Source organism: Anser anser (assembly GCF_964211835.1).
Source record: "Anser anser genome assembly, chromosome: 8".
Lineage (NCBI taxonomy): Eukaryota > Metazoa > Chordata > Aves > Anseriformes > Anatidae > Anser > Anser anser.
Genome location: NC_139728.1, coordinates 15046643 through 15064029, shown reverse-complemented (window position 1 = coordinate 15064029; position 17387 = coordinate 15046643). Strand labels below are relative to the sequence as shown.

General features: G+C 39.5%; 1 protein-coding gene across 8 annotated transcripts in view; it reads left to right on the top strand.

The window, feature by feature from the left end:
• The window catches only part of HMCN1 (hemicentin 1), a 246882-nt gene that overhangs the window by 167485 nt on the left and 62010 nt on the right, over positions 1-17387 (top strand). For all 8 annotated transcript variants that reach the window (XR_014587614.1, XM_083847058.1, XM_083847056.1 and 5 more), the window contains 9 exons: positions 1781-1942; positions 2654-2935; positions 4396-4563; positions 7809-7922; positions 11459-11545; positions 11958-12149; positions 12874-13047; positions 14284-14397; positions 15747-15892. Coding sequence is in view for 7 of the 8 variants with exons in the window: in XM_083847058.1 (XP_083703184.1) it covers positions 1781-1942; positions 2654-2935; positions 4396-4563; positions 7809-7922; positions 11459-11545; positions 11958-12149; positions 12874-13047; positions 14284-14397; positions 15747-15892 (1439 nt within the window). In the remaining variant the exon portion in view is untranslated. The remainder of the gene's footprint in view (positions 1-1780; positions 1943-2653; positions 2936-4395; positions 4564-7808; positions 7923-11458; positions 11546-11957; positions 12150-12873; positions 13048-14283; positions 14398-15746; positions 15893-17387) is intronic.

Here is a 17387-nt window from a genome sequence, read left to right as displayed (position 1 = left end):
CATTACCCTTTTTGTAAAGCAAATGTGATAGTTCTGACTTGGCATTTTTTTTCTTTATTTCCTTTGGATGTTTTAGGTGGTGTGTTCTGAGGAGTACAAACATGTAGCCAGCTAAACAATCCCGATATTGAGTAAAATAAACTGCAGAAGTAGATTGTGCCATTCTCTAACTCACCTGTGCTTAGCCTAGATGCCATTATTCCTAAAGGTGTTCAGGGAGGGTGAGGGGGAGGGAACACACAGTGCAGTGCAGAGATTCCTGAGCTGACTTAAAACTGGACAGTTTATATATGTTAGTGGAGCACTTAACCCCTCTTAATACACTTACTTGTTACACAGTGCAGTGGGACAGCTTCAAGAGTTATTCATGTATCCCAGCTGGCGTGGCTGTGAGTCACAGTGCTGTACTGTGGGGCTGAGCTGGGGGTCTCTACTTGTGATCCACTTGCATAGCATAGATGTCTCCTCAAAATTTACTTTGAATTTTGCAGCTGTAGCACACAGCCAAGTGATGAAAATGCATCTAGCATAGCAGTTGCTTTGGGGGCTTACTGAACCTTTCTCTCATCCCATCTTAATATTTAAGAGTAGTCTGCACACCTTTTTGCTTTAGGGTTTGAAGTAATCATCAACAAATGTGTTCTTATAAAAGTAGGTATTTTTAGCACCTTCTTTTAAGCACGGGCACTGTTGAAGACAGAATAATAGACAAAGTAAAATGATGAATTCTTCCAGTATGGTAATTTTTGTGTTATTAATCAATCTTATCTTATTTATCTGTGTTTTTTTTTTTTTCCAGAAGGTACATTTCAGTGTTGTGTGTGCCTACTTTAATTAATTATGACTTGTAGAAAGAACAGTTTTTAATTACAAACCACTTTTTTTACTGCTTAAAATTTTCAGAGAAAATTAAGTTTATCAAGCTCTTTCTAAACCCTCTCTACTGGAAGCCAAAATGGGACACTATGAGATGTTATAATAATGTATTTCAGTGCTGAAATATGTACGCTTAAATTGCAGAAAGTAAACTTGAAACTGTTTGAAAGTCTTGAAGGGCAGTGAGAAAGTAGTGCAATTTTGGATGTTATGCAGGAGCCAGATTTATCATCACCTTTGAAATGTAATGCACATTTTCAGAGGGAGGATTTAAAATGCGTGACTGAGAAATGGAAATTTAGCTTGTAAGAATAATCAGTGGGAGGAGTATTCTTTCTGTCACAAAATCTCCCTGCATTTTATAAAGCTGACGATAGTTGCCCAATCTTAGGTCTCCAAGAGTGAAAATTCTGCTCAGAAAATGTCATATCATTTTGCTGAGCTGTGACTGTACCATTTCTGCTGAGCAGAATTGTATTCACATGTGCCACGTGACACAATACGTAGATGGTCCACGAGTGCAGACTACATCACATAGGTGTAAGATGTGCTGTTCTGGTTGGGCTGGCTGAGACGGTCATACACTGTATGTCCAACAAGTCAGGTTTTACTGAAAATACTGAATTTGTGGAAGTGTCCAAGACACTTTGGATGTATGTGAGCATGGCGAGAGTTATTGTGCTTTAGCTCAGGTTGCTCTGTGTCATAAAGTCAGGAATTAATATGGGAAGTCCTCAGAATCTGCTTACACAGTTTCTGATGTCCAGGGAAACTCTGATACTGCAGTTCTAAAATGGACAATTGTGCAGCTCTGTAATTTTTAAATGAGCCAGTGGACTTTACACCACCTGAGCAAGCTCATTACTATTCTCTGTGTTTTTATCTGAAAGAATGTCTCTTGCAGGCTCTCCAATTGTGGCTGACCTTTCAGGAAGAGTACGGATATTATCTGGAGGCAGGCAGTTGCAGATTTCAATTGCTGAAAAGTCTGATGCTGCATCTTACACTTGTATTGCTTCAAACATAGCTGGAAGTGCAAAGAAAGAATACAGCTTGCAAGTATACAGTAAGTTACCGTGAAATACTCTGTTCTGAAAAAGGTACATTATGAAAGCGTCATCTGTGTAGTGATGTTAAACTGCAAAATGTCTAGTCTGGAACAACTGCAAGATACTCAGAGGAGATAAGTAAATATAATTTTTATGATTTGGACTTGGAGTTTGAACAAGAAATTATATATATCTGTTTAAAACGCATTTGACCAGAGATGATTACAGGGATATAGACCCCTTTACGTAGTGCACTGTTTCTTGTCACTGAACTGTAGTAGTGATGACAACTAGTTGAGCTTAGATCTTACAGTTTTACTGCTAATTCTGTATTTCAGTCAGAAATAAAGTGAGGTATTTTTAAACAAACCCATGAAGAAGAAAATCTCCAAAAATATGGAGGGATTGACAGAATTTTGAGCAGTCTTTTTTAAAATTTCAAGTTATTTTCCTCTTTTTATTTTTATAATCGCCTGTAAGTTACTTTAACAACATTTTTATTTTGTGGGCTGGAGGAAAGAGAGGTTATTTGTCGTTTCTCAGCCCTGTGGAAAATGTTATGAATTGCAGAGTGCCCCTAACTGGGTTGGCAGCAGTGGCCTGCAATAACTGTCTTCATTAAAATGCTCATCCGGCAAGCTTGATTGCTGTTCTTTTCAGAAGCAGGTGAATATTCTGAAATGTAGCTTCTAGTTGACTTGTAAATTGTGTTTCTTTTTCTTTTACAGCTCGCCCAACTGTATTCAACAGTGGTAGCCACCCATCAGAGGTGGTTGTCACCCAGGGAAATGAAATTTCCTTGGAGTGCAAGGTTCAGGGTATTCCAGAACCAGCAGTAACATGGATGAAGGATGGCCATCCGCTGGTCAGTGGAAGGGACATAAGAATACTTCATGATGGTCGCTTTCTTCAACTGAGAAATGCCCAGGTGTCAGACACAGGCCGCTATGTCTGTGTCGCTGTCAATGTGGCAGGGCTGTCTGACAGAAAATATGATCTAAATGTTCATGGTGAGTATGCAAAAAGTTGGGCATACATAACAAACAAAGTAGGCCTTTAAGTTCACCCAAGGATATCCAAGAAATAGTTGTGTAGCTAAATTTGCCACCTATGTTTATTGCAGGCATTATACATAATGCAGTTTCAATTGCAGATGTATTACAAAAATCCAAATCCAATTAAAATCTTACCTCTGTCCCTGTTAATATCAGTCCACCCCCCAGCTACTGTATCTCCCAAGAGGAGAAAACCAAGATACAGTACAATTTCATATGATATTAGGGTGAGTTTCATGGTAGGAAATATTCTGTTGGATTCTGTTTTGGGAGATAGAAGTTAAGGTTTAACCAAGAACACCTTATGTGTGGCCCCTGCCAGAAGACAGTCATGAATATAGACAGTATTCCAAGTATCTAATAGACAAGTTCTCTTGTTTTTTACTCTCAGAAGAATTTAAGATGGTACCTCCAACTATGATTCATTGCCATAATTTTACTTGAAAATTACTTAAAATTACTTGATGGCATGGATTATAGCATCATGCTATGGTACAGCCACTATAACTTGAATGGGACATTTTTTGCATGTTTTTTTTTTATGCCTCATATAACTGAATATTTATGTTTTGAAAGGATAAAGCCAAGAAAGAAAGGGAGTTCTATTGCTAAGAAAGGGAGATACTCCTTTCAGGCATTACTATGCCGCTGAATCAGGACATCAGATTACAGGGGTTTAGCTGCAATATTCCTCTGCAAATCCCACTGTATCACAGAGGCTTTCAAGTGTCTACAGTGGGGGCTGCAGGTTGTGTCTTGCACTGAGGTGGGAAAGGCTTTTACAACAACCAGGAGTAGTGGGAGAGAGAAAAACAAAAGGTAGGGTGAAAGTGAACGCAGGAATTCTCATTATTGAAAATGAGAGGCCAGAATTATTTACCCAGATGCATTTATTGTTTTCTTACTTGGAGTATTTGCTGTACTGTATTATCAAGGTTCTGGGTAGTAAAAAGAAACTTTAAACCTCCTCAGGCTACTCAGAGGCTGGAAGATATTGTTCAATTCTTGAACCCTTTTTTTTTTTTTTTGTCTTATAATATGAATTGTAGAACTGCTTCCAAAGTGGAATTATTCTTACTGATGTAATTTTGACAGTGTTAGAATTTTCCATATTGTTTTGTTAGATACTGGAAATTATAATTAATGTAGAATGGACAGAACTACTGTTACTTGTTAGGTGTCTTAAGTCATTAGATAAAGGTAATAGTACTGGTAGAATTAAATTTTAATTTTTCCATGCAGATGCACCGTTTAAAAAAAAAGTCATTATTGTAATAAATCTCAGTTTTGTGCTGCTCCTCACTTGCCAAGCTTATCTTAGCTTCAGTGAATTATTATTTGGTTGACAGAATGTTTTGAGAGCAAAAATGTTTTTATTTGTTTTGAAGTAACTTTTCTTTTCTCTTATTCTGTAGTTCCCCCAAGTATTGCTGGTGACCTGCAGGTGCCTGAGAACATCAGCACTGTGGAGAAGAATCCCGTCTCTCTGGTTTGTGAAGCTTCAGGAATTCCCCTGCCATCGATAACATGGCTCAAGAATGGCTGGCCTGTCACTTTGAACAGCACGGTGCGCATCCTCTCAGGTACGGCACATATTTAAAGCTTTAGTTATTTTTGAAAAAGGGAATGGAGTGAAGGGCCTTGTGAATCTATAGTGCATGTATTTCACATGGAAGAAAGTTTCATTTAATAATCTGTAAAGACATGGAGAGAAAAGAAACTGTTATTCAAGCTATTCAGTAAATGGTATCAGATCAGGCTGGAGTGCTTATCAAATAGCTAAAGTAAACTGTGTAAATTGTTACCAGACTTTACATGTGTGGGTCAATGGTGTGGTAACTGTTCAGTCTTTGACATGGAATAAGCCATAGTTCTAGCTATATGTCAGTCCAGTATCTGTGTTTCCAGAAATACGTCAGATAGAGATGTCTTTGTCAGTGCTGATACATAGAAAGCTATAATACGACGTTTCCTCTCCCCTCAGATGAATACAGATGACCATAAACAAAATACATCTTTCATTTCTCTGTGTCTGTATATAAAAACAAATGGAAATCTATTCATGAGCCTCATCAATTAATGCATGTAAATACTTACTGGCCCTGCAGCAAATTGAATCTGACCTTCAGAATGTCATTTTGTAAAAGCTGGAATTGCGTGATCAGTCAAGGACAGCACAGAACGTTTCATTAGCAAGTCTAGTATGAAACCCAAGGGATTGGGAGAAATGTATGACAGGTGGTCAGAATGACACACCCAATTCACTGGGGTCTCGTTTTTCAAGCTGGCATAACCTACAAAGAACTAGTTCAAGCATCTTTTTATGACAGTAGCAATTGGCAGAGGCATCTGAAATAAGAGGGCTCGGCACCTGTTTCTGTAAACCATCTTGCAATACTGTAGGGAAGTGAGAGTATTTGACTAGCAGCTGCAGTTGTGTTTTTTTGTTTACAATAGGAAATTGAGTTAGCAACCCTTGATATTAAAATGGAAGTTGTGTACCAAGCAGGCAACATGTTTTGCTTTGGCTTCTTGTGTCTGGAAATCAGCTTTGTGGACTGTGTAGAAGTAATAAAGTCTTTGACTAAGAACTGATACATACAGACAACAACAGAGATGTTTCTTTGATCTTGGGTTTGCCACCAGAAATCTCATGAAAGTAAGTTTTCACAAAGTTTCTAATACTCTAATGTAGCCGCCATGCAAAGACAAGCCATCCTACAGCATGAACATCAGAAAACTATCAGAAAGGTAACGAAACTAGAAGTTCAGCTAAGACTGCATTTCAAGCTGGAATTTGTCAGGAATTTTTTCCATCAGTGTAGCTTTTGACATTGCATGTAGCCCTGTTTTCTTCTTTCCTATTTTTAATTATGGCACATGGAAAAAGGGGTGGTGGTATCTGATTATTATGCAGTATCTGAGTTGGTGTGCATTCCTTTTGGTGCGTAGTTGCCATCAACAAAAACAATGTCTTCTGGGCTTGATTGTTCCTGTTCTGTCTGTTGATTTCTACACCCACACTAATATCACCACCCGGATTGCAGTGTCAGGAAGGGTGAGACACAAGAAGATGTTTATTGTCTCTGAATGTTAGCCGCAGTGGGAGGGGGGAAGCAAGCCAGAACTCAGTGCTTTTTTTTCCAGCAAACTTTGTGCTTTTATATAGTTCTTCAGAAAACTACATATTGTGGTAGTGAACTGTGAACAACATGGCATTTGAGACTCCCTTAGTGCTTGTATAGCTGTAAGAAAAAGAACAACAAAAAAACCTCTTTGACTAATATTTAAGAGGTAAAATACTCTGCCAAAGCAATATTTCAGTTCTGTTGATTGAAAACATACTTGGCATTGCAAATGATTGAAATATGTGGACGCACTGCTGGCAACTGTCTGTTAATTCAGATACTATGCTGCTGCTTCCTTTTGAAGATACTTGATATAGTTCCTTTAGGGAAAAAAAAAAAGTTTTCACTATGCCACCACATCCTCCATTTTTGCAGACCATGCATTAAGCTGCATACTAGCTTTAGAAAGGAGAGACGGTTTTATTAAATTGTAGCTGAATGTGGAGAATCGTACCGCAGCACTGGAGCTCTGGGTATGCAAGTGTGTGAAATCATGGAAAGTTAGTCTCCTACAGGCAGGTGTCTGCTTCATTTTGAGTCTTACATAGCTTTGTTCAGGGTATGGGTGGGAGAAGGGATCAGGGTGACATGAGACTGCAAGAACAGAGCCTTCCTCAGTCTAGCAGGTGTGATTTCTTTGGTGAAAGAAATCTATCCATCAGGCGGGTTAAGTTTTTTCCTTCAAAGCACATGACTAGGAACATAAATTTGTGGGATACATCCTGGTAATGAGACCCAGTAGATATCCAGAGACAAACAGTTTATATGTAGTGTCCTGTGTGGTAATGATTGTTAATGTGAGAGCAGCTGATGAGAAACTGGAAGAGGTTAAGGGATGGCCACCACATTTGTTTTTACACTTAAATGCTCACTGATGCTTGTTTTGCTGTTCCTCTGCCAGAAGGATGCAATGAGAAGTTTTGCTGCTAGGCCTAAGTGGGAATATTCTTGGTCCTCTGGTCAACCATACAAGTGTATGCATGTGTTTATAAAAAAGAGACTTATTTTTCTGTGTACATCACTCTCTCTTTCTCGCTCTGCTTTATTATTTTTCCTGTACAGTCATGTAGATTCCAGTACAGCACTTATGTAAGCAAAAGTCCTGCTGTCTTAGACACTCTATCCTGTCACAATTTCCTGCATAGAAGGACTGTGCACAAATCCTGCATATTGCAGACACAGTGTGCCTGCTACATCCAGTGTCCGCACTGATCCAATGAATTTCGTGTGGGCTGTACCTCTGATGTGTTTGTATGCAGCTTGTGATCTGTCTAGAACAGGTTGCATTTTCTCTCCATGCTCTTTCTCTGCACGTTTTCAGTAATTTCAATTTGATCTGTTGATTTCTTCCAGAAAACAATTGATTGAAGAAAAAAAAAATAAAGGTGTGGGAGTGGAGGGAGAAGGGATGTGTCAGGGTAATTCGGCAATTACTGGATAGGAAGAGTAGCATAATCAATGGAAAACACAGGTCTAAAAATACTGGGAAGCTGAGGAGCTGCACAGACACACAACAATTATGGGAGTAGGAGTAAGGTCAGTTTACGTTATTCCTTGTTCAACAAAACTAAGCACGTTAAAAAGAGGAAAATACTCCTGTAAATTTAAGTAAAACGTAAGAAATCGGAGCTAACGATTTGGGAGCATGTTGGTTGGAGCAGAACTTTAATAATTCTACATTTTCTTCACTCTCTTCTCAGGGGGTAGAACACTCCGTTTGACACACACAACTGTATCAGATGAAGGGCAGTATACTTGTGTAGTGACCAATGCTGCAGGAGAAGCGAGGAAGGATTTCGACCTTTCTGTTCTAGGTAGGTACATGATAATTTCTGTTACAATAGAAGAAGAAAAGATACGGGGCTATAGTGTATACTTTGCTGGTATTTAAAAAATCATTATGCCAAAATAAACGTCCTTAGGGGAAAGAAAGAAGCATCTGATAACATGGTCAGAAAATCAGGTTTTAAAGAGAAGTTGCTTCTACATGTGAATTTGCTGTACTCTTCGTTTTTAAAAACTAAGATTCTTCAGGCATAATTTAGAATAACTGGCAGCTACTTATATTTTGCGGTTTGTTGGTCCTTTTCTGAAAAGGATCTGTGTCAATGTACCTCTGGCTTCAGTTACGTTGTTATTTCAGTCTCATGGAAGTTGGGGGGATGCTGACAGCCAGATTCCCACCCTCCCTTCAGTTGCTTGTTGCTCATAGCTTCTCTATGCCTTGGATAGGATGAACAATGTGAATCAGATTATAGGTGATCTGGAAAAGTGGGGAGGTTGTTTTTTCCTGGTCTGGTTAGTTTTCAGCCAGGTCAGTTCCCTGCTTGTTCACCACATTGCCTGTGAATGCCAGTGTTGGTGAAAGGAAGATGACAAGAGTGAGTGGTCAGGGAAGTAGCACTGTTTCCTTTGGCACCAGCCTGAATTTAAGGTGTTTTAAAGTTGAAAGAAAACTACAGCCTCAGAAAACCATGTGTAACTTGTTCTGTGTGTCTGTTGCACCTAATGCTTGAAGGCAGAAGGGTGCAACCCTGTATGATGATGCTCATGAATTAAAATCAGCACTGGGTGTAATGTGTATAGCTGACTTGCATGATGATAATTTGTTGCAACAAGGATGTGAATGCAAAGCCAGGACCTACAGGGAGATTAAACATGAGATGGAATCAGTTTTGAAAAACAGATCTCTGATCCAGCAGAAATTTTCAATTCTTGGAGCTTTTGGTATTGTAAAGCAAATAGCTAAGTGTGGTAGTAGTGGGTGACCCTGCTAGCGTATTATACAAGCACAGCAGGCTTATTAATGGCTGTTTGGAACTCTTAATGTGTATTTGTGTCACATTACTTACTTAATTTCCCTCCCACTTCCTGCTTTTTGGTTTAGTAGCTATTTATTATTTCTATCAATGATTAGCAGGCCTGATGGAAGTTGTCTTGCAGCATTACTGTATATAAATTGCCTTAAGTTTCCAAGTGCCTTAAGCTGCTGAGTGCTATCAGTTTCCCTTGCCTTCAGCTGACTTATGCATATTCAGTCTGTAAATGATAACTTATGTTCATGTCAGTTCATGTTTATTTGATGAGCTCATGGAAGTGTAAGTCTGGTAGAATGGAAGAGATGTATAAACACTGAAAAGCATTCATTGTTTTACTGTTTTCTTTGGAGGGTGTTAGTAGCAGGGTGTTCATGAGGCTTCTGGGAATCTCTCTTGCATAGGCTTTGTTTGCCTTGAAGACAAATGCTCAGTGAAGCTGATTTCAAGTGGGCTAAGTGGAAAATTCCTTTGTTCAGTCTCTTCTTCCCTCCCCCCAGTAATTTCTTTGTCCTTCTAGAGGAAAGTTACAGGAATGTGGCCTGATGGTGACACAGACTATATTCACCAGCTCATTGTAAATAGGAACCATACAGAGACATCCTGGTGTTTCTCTAAATTGGAGTAGGAGGTGCAACAGGAGAGCCAGTTTGCATGGAGAGCTTGGTGTAACAAGCCTTGTACTTACATATTTGCAAAACATTTGGTGTGGCTTTGTCTTAGTTCTGAAATGTGTTGACATCTTACTGTGTTATTTTGGGGCCAAAGTGGTGAGTTGCTCTGTTTATTTATGCGTACTAACTTCTGGCCAGACTTATGTCCTGACCTTTATGATCATAGGTTATATTTTATCCCATCTAATTCCTCCAGTTGATGCATCTTTGTCTTGTCATATTTGAACACTAGAACACGTATCAAAGTCTGTTTTGCATTGCTTGTACAGTCACACTAGGGAATGTGATCATAACTGCACCACAAGGGGGTAAAAGTGCCAGTGCTGGCCACTTCTTCCTGCATACTAAATTCTGCTAACCCTCATCTTGCCATGTGTCTTGTTCAGAAACCAACTTCTCGATGTGCTGAAGCAGCATCTTTGCCATTCCAGTCATCAAGTGAAATTTGAATCTCTTTTAACTTTTTATTTTCCCTTACTCTAGTTTGCACTCTTCATTAGTATGGAAGATCACATGTATCATATTATTTTTCTCTGTTAACAATGAATTCTGCATATTATCGTGGTTGTTATTTTAATAAAACTTTCGATTCCAACTTACTGGTAGGTCACAAGTAAGCTGTTGAATATATTTTACTTCCTCTTTTTTTAGACCTTCCATATAGGCTGAAAGTTTGCATTTTATAGGATTATTAAAGAGAAGTATCTGGCCCCTTAGTCCAGCTTTTTTGTTATAAAATTTCCCCAAATCTCTTGGAGATTGAGCTGCTTTCTTATAATTGCAGGCCTCCTTTTAAATATGTAATACTCCATGCCTACTTTGATTTTCTTTTTTCCTGAATCTACAACTGCCTCTACTTTGCAAGAAACAGTCCATCAGTGCTCTGGAAGTTTGTGGGCCTGAGAGGCTCCTCACCAACACATTGACAGCTTGGCCTCCCTCATCCAGTAACGTGTTAGTCTCTGTGGTCCTGTTGACCAGGATTAGTTGGAAACATGTCATCAAGTAGTCAGTTATACAGTACGAGTTTTCTTGTACAGAGTTAGCTATTCAGGATGTGGATAGGTATTTTAATGGTATGGTTTTATCTTTTCTTTCCCCAGAGAAACATGATTTGTACCACAGCAAGATGTGTAATTTGTTCAGCTGCCTCTCTGGCAGCTGTAATTGCATAAAACACATTTATGTCTTTACACAGAACCTACTTGTTGGTAATCTATTGTATTGCTTTGAGTGTGCTTGTAAGAAAAAAAACCACACATAGTATGTGAACAAGCGAGCTTTTTCTGTCCAACTGCTTTTGTTGTTGTTTTGTTTTAAATCTGTTCTTTCCCTAGACTTCTAGATGGATGCTTTCAATTAATGCTGGAAAATAACTCTTAAACTTAAGCACGTTGTTTGAGCAAATGAATCACTTGCCGCTTAATGTGAGTGAAGGAATTTGTTTGCAAACTTATAAAACTTAGTGGTGCATACAATCAAACCTGGCCTTACTAGTAACTCAAGTGTTCATCCATGTTGCCCTGATAACCATACTCAGAAATGTGGGGAATATGCCTCAGCACTCTGAATCTCTAGCTGTGAAAACAGTGAGGTGATACACTCAGTCTGTGGCCCTCTCTTGTCCTTGTCATGGACCAGCATGTTTAAGGGGTGCAGAACAGAGGTATAGCTGTTGTCCAGGCAGGGTAGCTCTACACTGACTCTCATCTGGAGCTGTTTCTGTCAGAGCGGAGCCATTTATTGATTTCTGTGACTAAGGGAAGTACACCCTGACACACATGGCCTCAATAAGTCTTTGCTGTATTTAAATTGTTTGTAAGTGATACTTGCTGGTATTGTCTCCTTGTCTGATTGCAGTGCCTCCAGGGATTGTGGGTGAAAATAAGCTGGAAGATATGAAAGTGAAAGAGAAGCACAGAGTTACCCTGACATGTGAAGTGATAGGTAAAAGTATACAGTATTTATACCTTTACTGATCTGATCTCATAGTGTTGATCTTCACTTGTTCTGAACAGGGTGTTTTAAATGGAATTTTCACTTCAGTGGAATTTTTAAATTTCAGATTTAACCTTAGTGCATGTGGCAGGACTAGCACCCCTTGTTTAAAGGTAGTATAAAATGTAACCAAGAGGTTAGGTGCTGTGGTATTTCTTCGCTAAAGTCCTGTAGAATTTAAGAGGAGGTATATATTACTTCAGGATGTTCAAAGACTATAGAATATGTATTCCAAAGCATCTTCCTAACGAATATATTGTAAGGTGGCATCAAAATTGAATTTTTCTATTATTCAGAAATCTTGCAATATCCTGGAGGCTATACAACAGCTAATATTTGCAATTCTCTTAACTCCATTAAGGGAATCCTGTACCACAGATCACCTGGGTAAAGGATGGGCGACCTCTAACTGAGGATGAAGATCACAAGTTTTTGTCCAGTGGGCGTTTCCTGCAAATTACCAATGCTCAAGTCACTGACACGGGGAGATACACATGTATTGCATCCAATACAGCTGGAGATAAGAGCAAAAGTTACAGTCTTAATGTACTTGGTAAGACAGCTGGGCTGGCTCTTAGAGAAAAAATATTAATCTCAGGAAAAAAACAGATAATCACATTGGAATTTTGTAGTCTTTTAATTATAGCAAGGTTTAAGTTGCCTGGCTATGATTAAAGTTTAATGGCTATGTAACTGATAAATGACAGTAGTTCAACAGAAACAGCAGTTCCGTGCTTTAAACAATATAGACGTAGAAAATGCAGAACTATAAGAGGATCTTATCTGTGGGGAATAAACAAGTCAGTATGTTGGCTTACTGTGATTCAAGGAAGGAGTATCAGATTGTAATCTTTTTGTAAAAGCTGAAACCATCTGCAGTTTGCTTTTTCCATAATAGTTATTGCATAACCAAATACAAACAATGGCGAGTTTGTTTTCCACATCCTCATTTCCTAGGCTCATACCTCCTACCAGTTTGCTGTGCACAGGATCATCAGGCAGCGGGTCTGCCAGCTGCTGTGCAAGAAGTGGCTGGCTTCCTGCTGACCTGTGTTTGACAAGGGCTAAAGGCGGATGGATTCCACCAACAGGGGCTGACCTTTGCAGTACAAAACATAAAACCAAATGAATGTTGTCCGGTTCTGGGTTTCAGTATGCCTACTAGGAATGCCTCCCAGCTATTTGAGGCTGGAACCAGATTCTGAGGCTGAACACTGAACACAAAAATGGCTTTTCAGAGCGGTCTTTTCTCTGTTTGATGATTTTCTTGCTCCTAGTGTCTCCAGTCATTGTGGGTGCAGACAGCTATGGCAATGCAGAAGAGATCACTGTTATCCTCAACAGCCCGACGTCACTGGTTTGTGAGGCTTATTCCTATCCTCCAGCTACAATCACCTGGCTGAAAGATGGTAATCCTTTAGAATCAAACAGAAATATCCGCATTTTGCCAGGTAAATTTTTTGTTCTGGTTGAGAACTAATATAATGCTTTGTTCTTCTATTGTTTGGTTACTGCTATATTTTTTTTAATAAATCAAAGAATGTATTTCTGTGAAGTGCAATATTTGTACCATTTTAGCACTGGCAATTCCATTATTTTTAAGTGCTTCACAACTAACTGACTAATTACATGTATTTTATTTGTATTCAAGTATTTATCCTTTTGTTCCATAGAGCTAAATGATGGCAAACAAGTTCATTGGAGTTACTAATGAATGGAAGTATCTTGAAATTAAGTGTGGGAATGAACTTGATGGAGAGAGAAAAACCACAAAGCTAGTGATGAAGAATGAGGTGTCATTTTTCTATGCATTTAGTAGTTTGCAATTTCTAATTTGTGGAGTAACTGTTACCTAAAACATCTATGGAGGTGGAAAACAGGAAAAAGCTTTACTTGTAACACTGAAGTAATGTACGTGAACCAGTACTTCAGCATTATTAACTGCAGCTGTTCAGAGAAGGAATGAGTCTTGATATTGACAGCGAGGAAGTGAATTATTACATGGGGGGACAATTCTTAGGAATAGAGTCTGAAAAGAGCTGCAGCCAAATTAGACAGTGACTCATCTCTGAGAATGCAGACAATATAAATCATAAACAAGATAGTATGGGAAGGAAATTGATGGATATCAAAGTTGTAGAGGCCACCTGAAGTCTTAAATCCGACTGATTCATTCATATTTAAATTTCATTTCACATTGTAGCTGTTGCTGCTATCCATTCTCTGGAGAGGGAGTTGGGGGCCTATTTCATATGAAATACTGCACTGAAAATGAAATGCAGTTCAGAGGCTCCCATCCACCAATTTATGTTGGATATTCTGGTTTTGCTTAGTTTCAGTGGTAATACCTAATTTTCCATTTTCTGTGAATGAAGTGCAGAAACCTAAGTCACTTCTTTCTAACTATCTTCAAGAAATTTCTAATAAAAGCTATGTTAACAGATTTTCCAAGAATCCAAGATTTTCCAAGATTTTTCCAAGCAACAGGTGTTGTGATCCAAAGCACTGCTGCAAATTATGCACTCATTTATTGCAGGGTATACATGGTGGTAAGCATTCAGTTTCTTAAGCTCATCTAAGGGCAGAATTGAGACCAAAGGATTGAAAATATGCTGCAGAAATCGTTTAAATAATCAGAAAGAAAGATTGTAACTTAGACACTATTAAGGAATGATCTTTTTTGGCAGGTGGTCGGACCCTGCAGATCCTAAGTGCACAGGAGGACAATGCTGGGAGATACACCTGCATAGCCACAAATGAGGCTGGAGAAACTTTGAAACACTATGAAGTGAAAGTATACAGTAAGGAGACACTTCCAATATAATTTTTTTTGTTTGCATTCTTCCATTTTTTTCAGTGTGTTACCTATCCTGGTGCACAAAGGGATTTCTGTTAGTGGTTTTGTTTACCAAACATCTGCATTAGCTCATGACATTGCTTGAAGAAAGGTACTGGAAAAGTTTGCTGTTGCATCCTTTACAAGTGCTGGTGTAGGGCCAAGAATCTTTGTACCACACAGGGGAAGACATTTAAGAAATGATGAACTTCAGTTTCTTTTGAAATGTTTTTGGTCATGATTTTCAAATCAGGCAAATGCAGCACAGTAGATGTAAGCAGAGAATCTCGTGAGTACTGAAACTCTTTTAGAAGAAAAGGAGGGGAGGGGAGCCCTAACATCTAATGGAAAACTTTCTTGAGTAAGGTAAAACAGGAGGATACTATTTTTATATCTTCCCGTAAAAGACCATATGCACAAAAGCTTTCCCATTCAAGCTTTCCTGTCAGCACATTGTCCTTTGGGCATCTGTGCCTAATATTCTATTTTAATGCTCAAACTCTTCATTATGGGCTCAGTCAAGCATAGTTTCTCATCTCTCTCTCTTTTTTAATTTGCTAACCTTTCAGTCTGAATTGGAGTTTGGTTTGCTCCCTCACAGTAACCATACTGTTATTTTAATTACACAAAGTTCTTAATAAGGCCCCATTGGACTAAGAATAACGAGAAGAGAGTTCATAATTGAAGTATGACTATATAGCACCCCCCGACCCAGCCCCCCGTCACTGCCATTGCAACTGTCAGCTATTACGGTACTGTAAGCATTAGGGAGAATTTAAGATATCACATTAAAAAATAAAATAGAAAAATTTTGAAAGCATTTAAAATAATTTCAGAGGTATTATGAGACCAGGCTGGGGGGTTGTTTAAGAATTTTGAAATGTTCTGTTTTCATTCTGATTCAGAAGGAAACAAGATTTTGCAACGTTGGGGTTTCAATGGAATGGAAATTTTGAGTTTTAACCAGCTACTATGAGAGTGGACTTTGGTTCAGACATATGGTTCTGAGAATATTGGTTTCCATTAAAATGCTTTTTAATGACTGCAGTACACTGAACTTTGTAGAATTTAAGCCAAATGCATAATAAAGTGCTATATCTAGGTAAGGCTATAGTAGGTTTGCATGTCTACAAATGTTGAACACGGCTGAACTATATTAGCTGAGCTGTGGGAAAGAGCCAGATTATATGGGGAATGCACTTGGTGTTCCCAGGGTTATTGTCTGGGTTTTCCCTTTGTCCAGCTAGTTTTGAAATTCTGCATAAGACAGTATCTCAGGAAGGTCTCTCTCACTCCCTTTGTTTTTGTGTGCAGTTCCACCCACCATTAACAAGGGGGATAGCTCAGGGATGGGTCTCTCCCCTAAAGAAGTGAAGATCAAAGTAAACCACAGCCTTACCCTGGAGTGTGAAGCGCGTGCCATTCCTGCTGCTGCAATCAGCTGGTACAAGGATGGACAGGCCAGTGACTACTTTAATTCCTTCTAATGGGTGGATTTCCTACAGAAACAACTGCATATTCATTACCGCTACTAATGAACATTCATGTAGTGCAGCAGGCTCGCTTGCACTGCTAAAGTCAGTAGGAAGTCATCTTCCCCTGTCTCCTGCTGGCAGAATCACCCCTTGAATCTCTTAGGATGCTTGCTGCAGGTCAGATCTCTGCAAATTGACCCTCGTTTCTTTGTGGGTGCCCGGCAGTACAACTGAGACATCAGCCATGGGGTTTCCAGGGCCTACTGCTGGCCTGTGCTTTAAAGAGGGAGGGCTCTACCTAGAAGTAGCGTCCCGTGGTATTACCACATCGCTTTGCCATCATTTGCATTCCCCAAAGGCCTTTGTGCAGAATGGCCCCATGCTTGGTTCCTCTAACTGCTGCCCTTGCAGAAGTTGCAGAGAGCCTCCCACTTGGTTCTGGCAGAGTGTGCAAAGCCACAAAAGCATCTGGATCCTCTGCGAGGGGGAATGAGGCGTGGTTCCTGCCACATGCAGCCTTTGCAGCAGCATCGGTCTGGAGGAGAAGCAGTTTTGAAGGTCGATGCCACAGAATCGTACTGATGTGTAACCTACTGGGAGTTGCTATAAATAACAAAGAAACAGTGCAACTCTTGTGTAAGGAAGGAGAACATAACAGCTCTCGCTTTAACTGTTGTTGGCAGGGCACATATGTGGCAGACTTCTGCATCTCTGCAGCTGGACAAGCTCTTGATGGATTTATGGAGCATGCAGAAACAACCTGGAGTCACAAGAGAGACTGTGTATACACTCTCTGCTTGCTTTGAGCATATGCTGTAATTCTAGGCCCTCCTGGGCATACTGATTTTATTGCCAATGAGAATTGAAAGGGCCTCAAAGAAGGACAGTGGCTATAAGCAGCTTACTGCCATTGTCAGAGCACTGACATCCAGCAGCTTTTTCTTGCTGTGCCCCCGGGAAAATGGCTTTCATTCACATCCGTGGACTGAACTGTCCCTTGAAGGCCATGAATTAGGTCACTCCCTAATGTATTCCATTTTTGTTATTGAGAGATGTAGGTTGTATTGGTGTAGTCTCTGTTGTCATGTGTGATGTAACTTGTAGGTACAGTAACATCTAATCCTGTGCATGTCTACTACATCAGTTTTATGTTCACACCATGTCCTTGCTGGGCAGCAGATCGTAGTGGTTGTGTGACTGTAGAATGAGTTAGATCAGGTTGTAAAACTCAGAGAAAACTGTTCTTCAAGTGTAAGTTTTTGATCAGCTCATCAGCTTGGCCAGTGACTTCAGGGGTTGAGTCACCCTGCTTTAATCAGATGCCATAAGAGCACTTGCCAGACGAGGGTGGCATTGCTCCTTTCAGCAGCAGCTAGCAGACAGGGTTAGGTGTGATGTAAAACAACATCCTCTTGGGAGACCAGCTACCAAGATCAGAAAGGTGGAAATACACAGTGTCTGACAAAGATGAAAAGCAAAA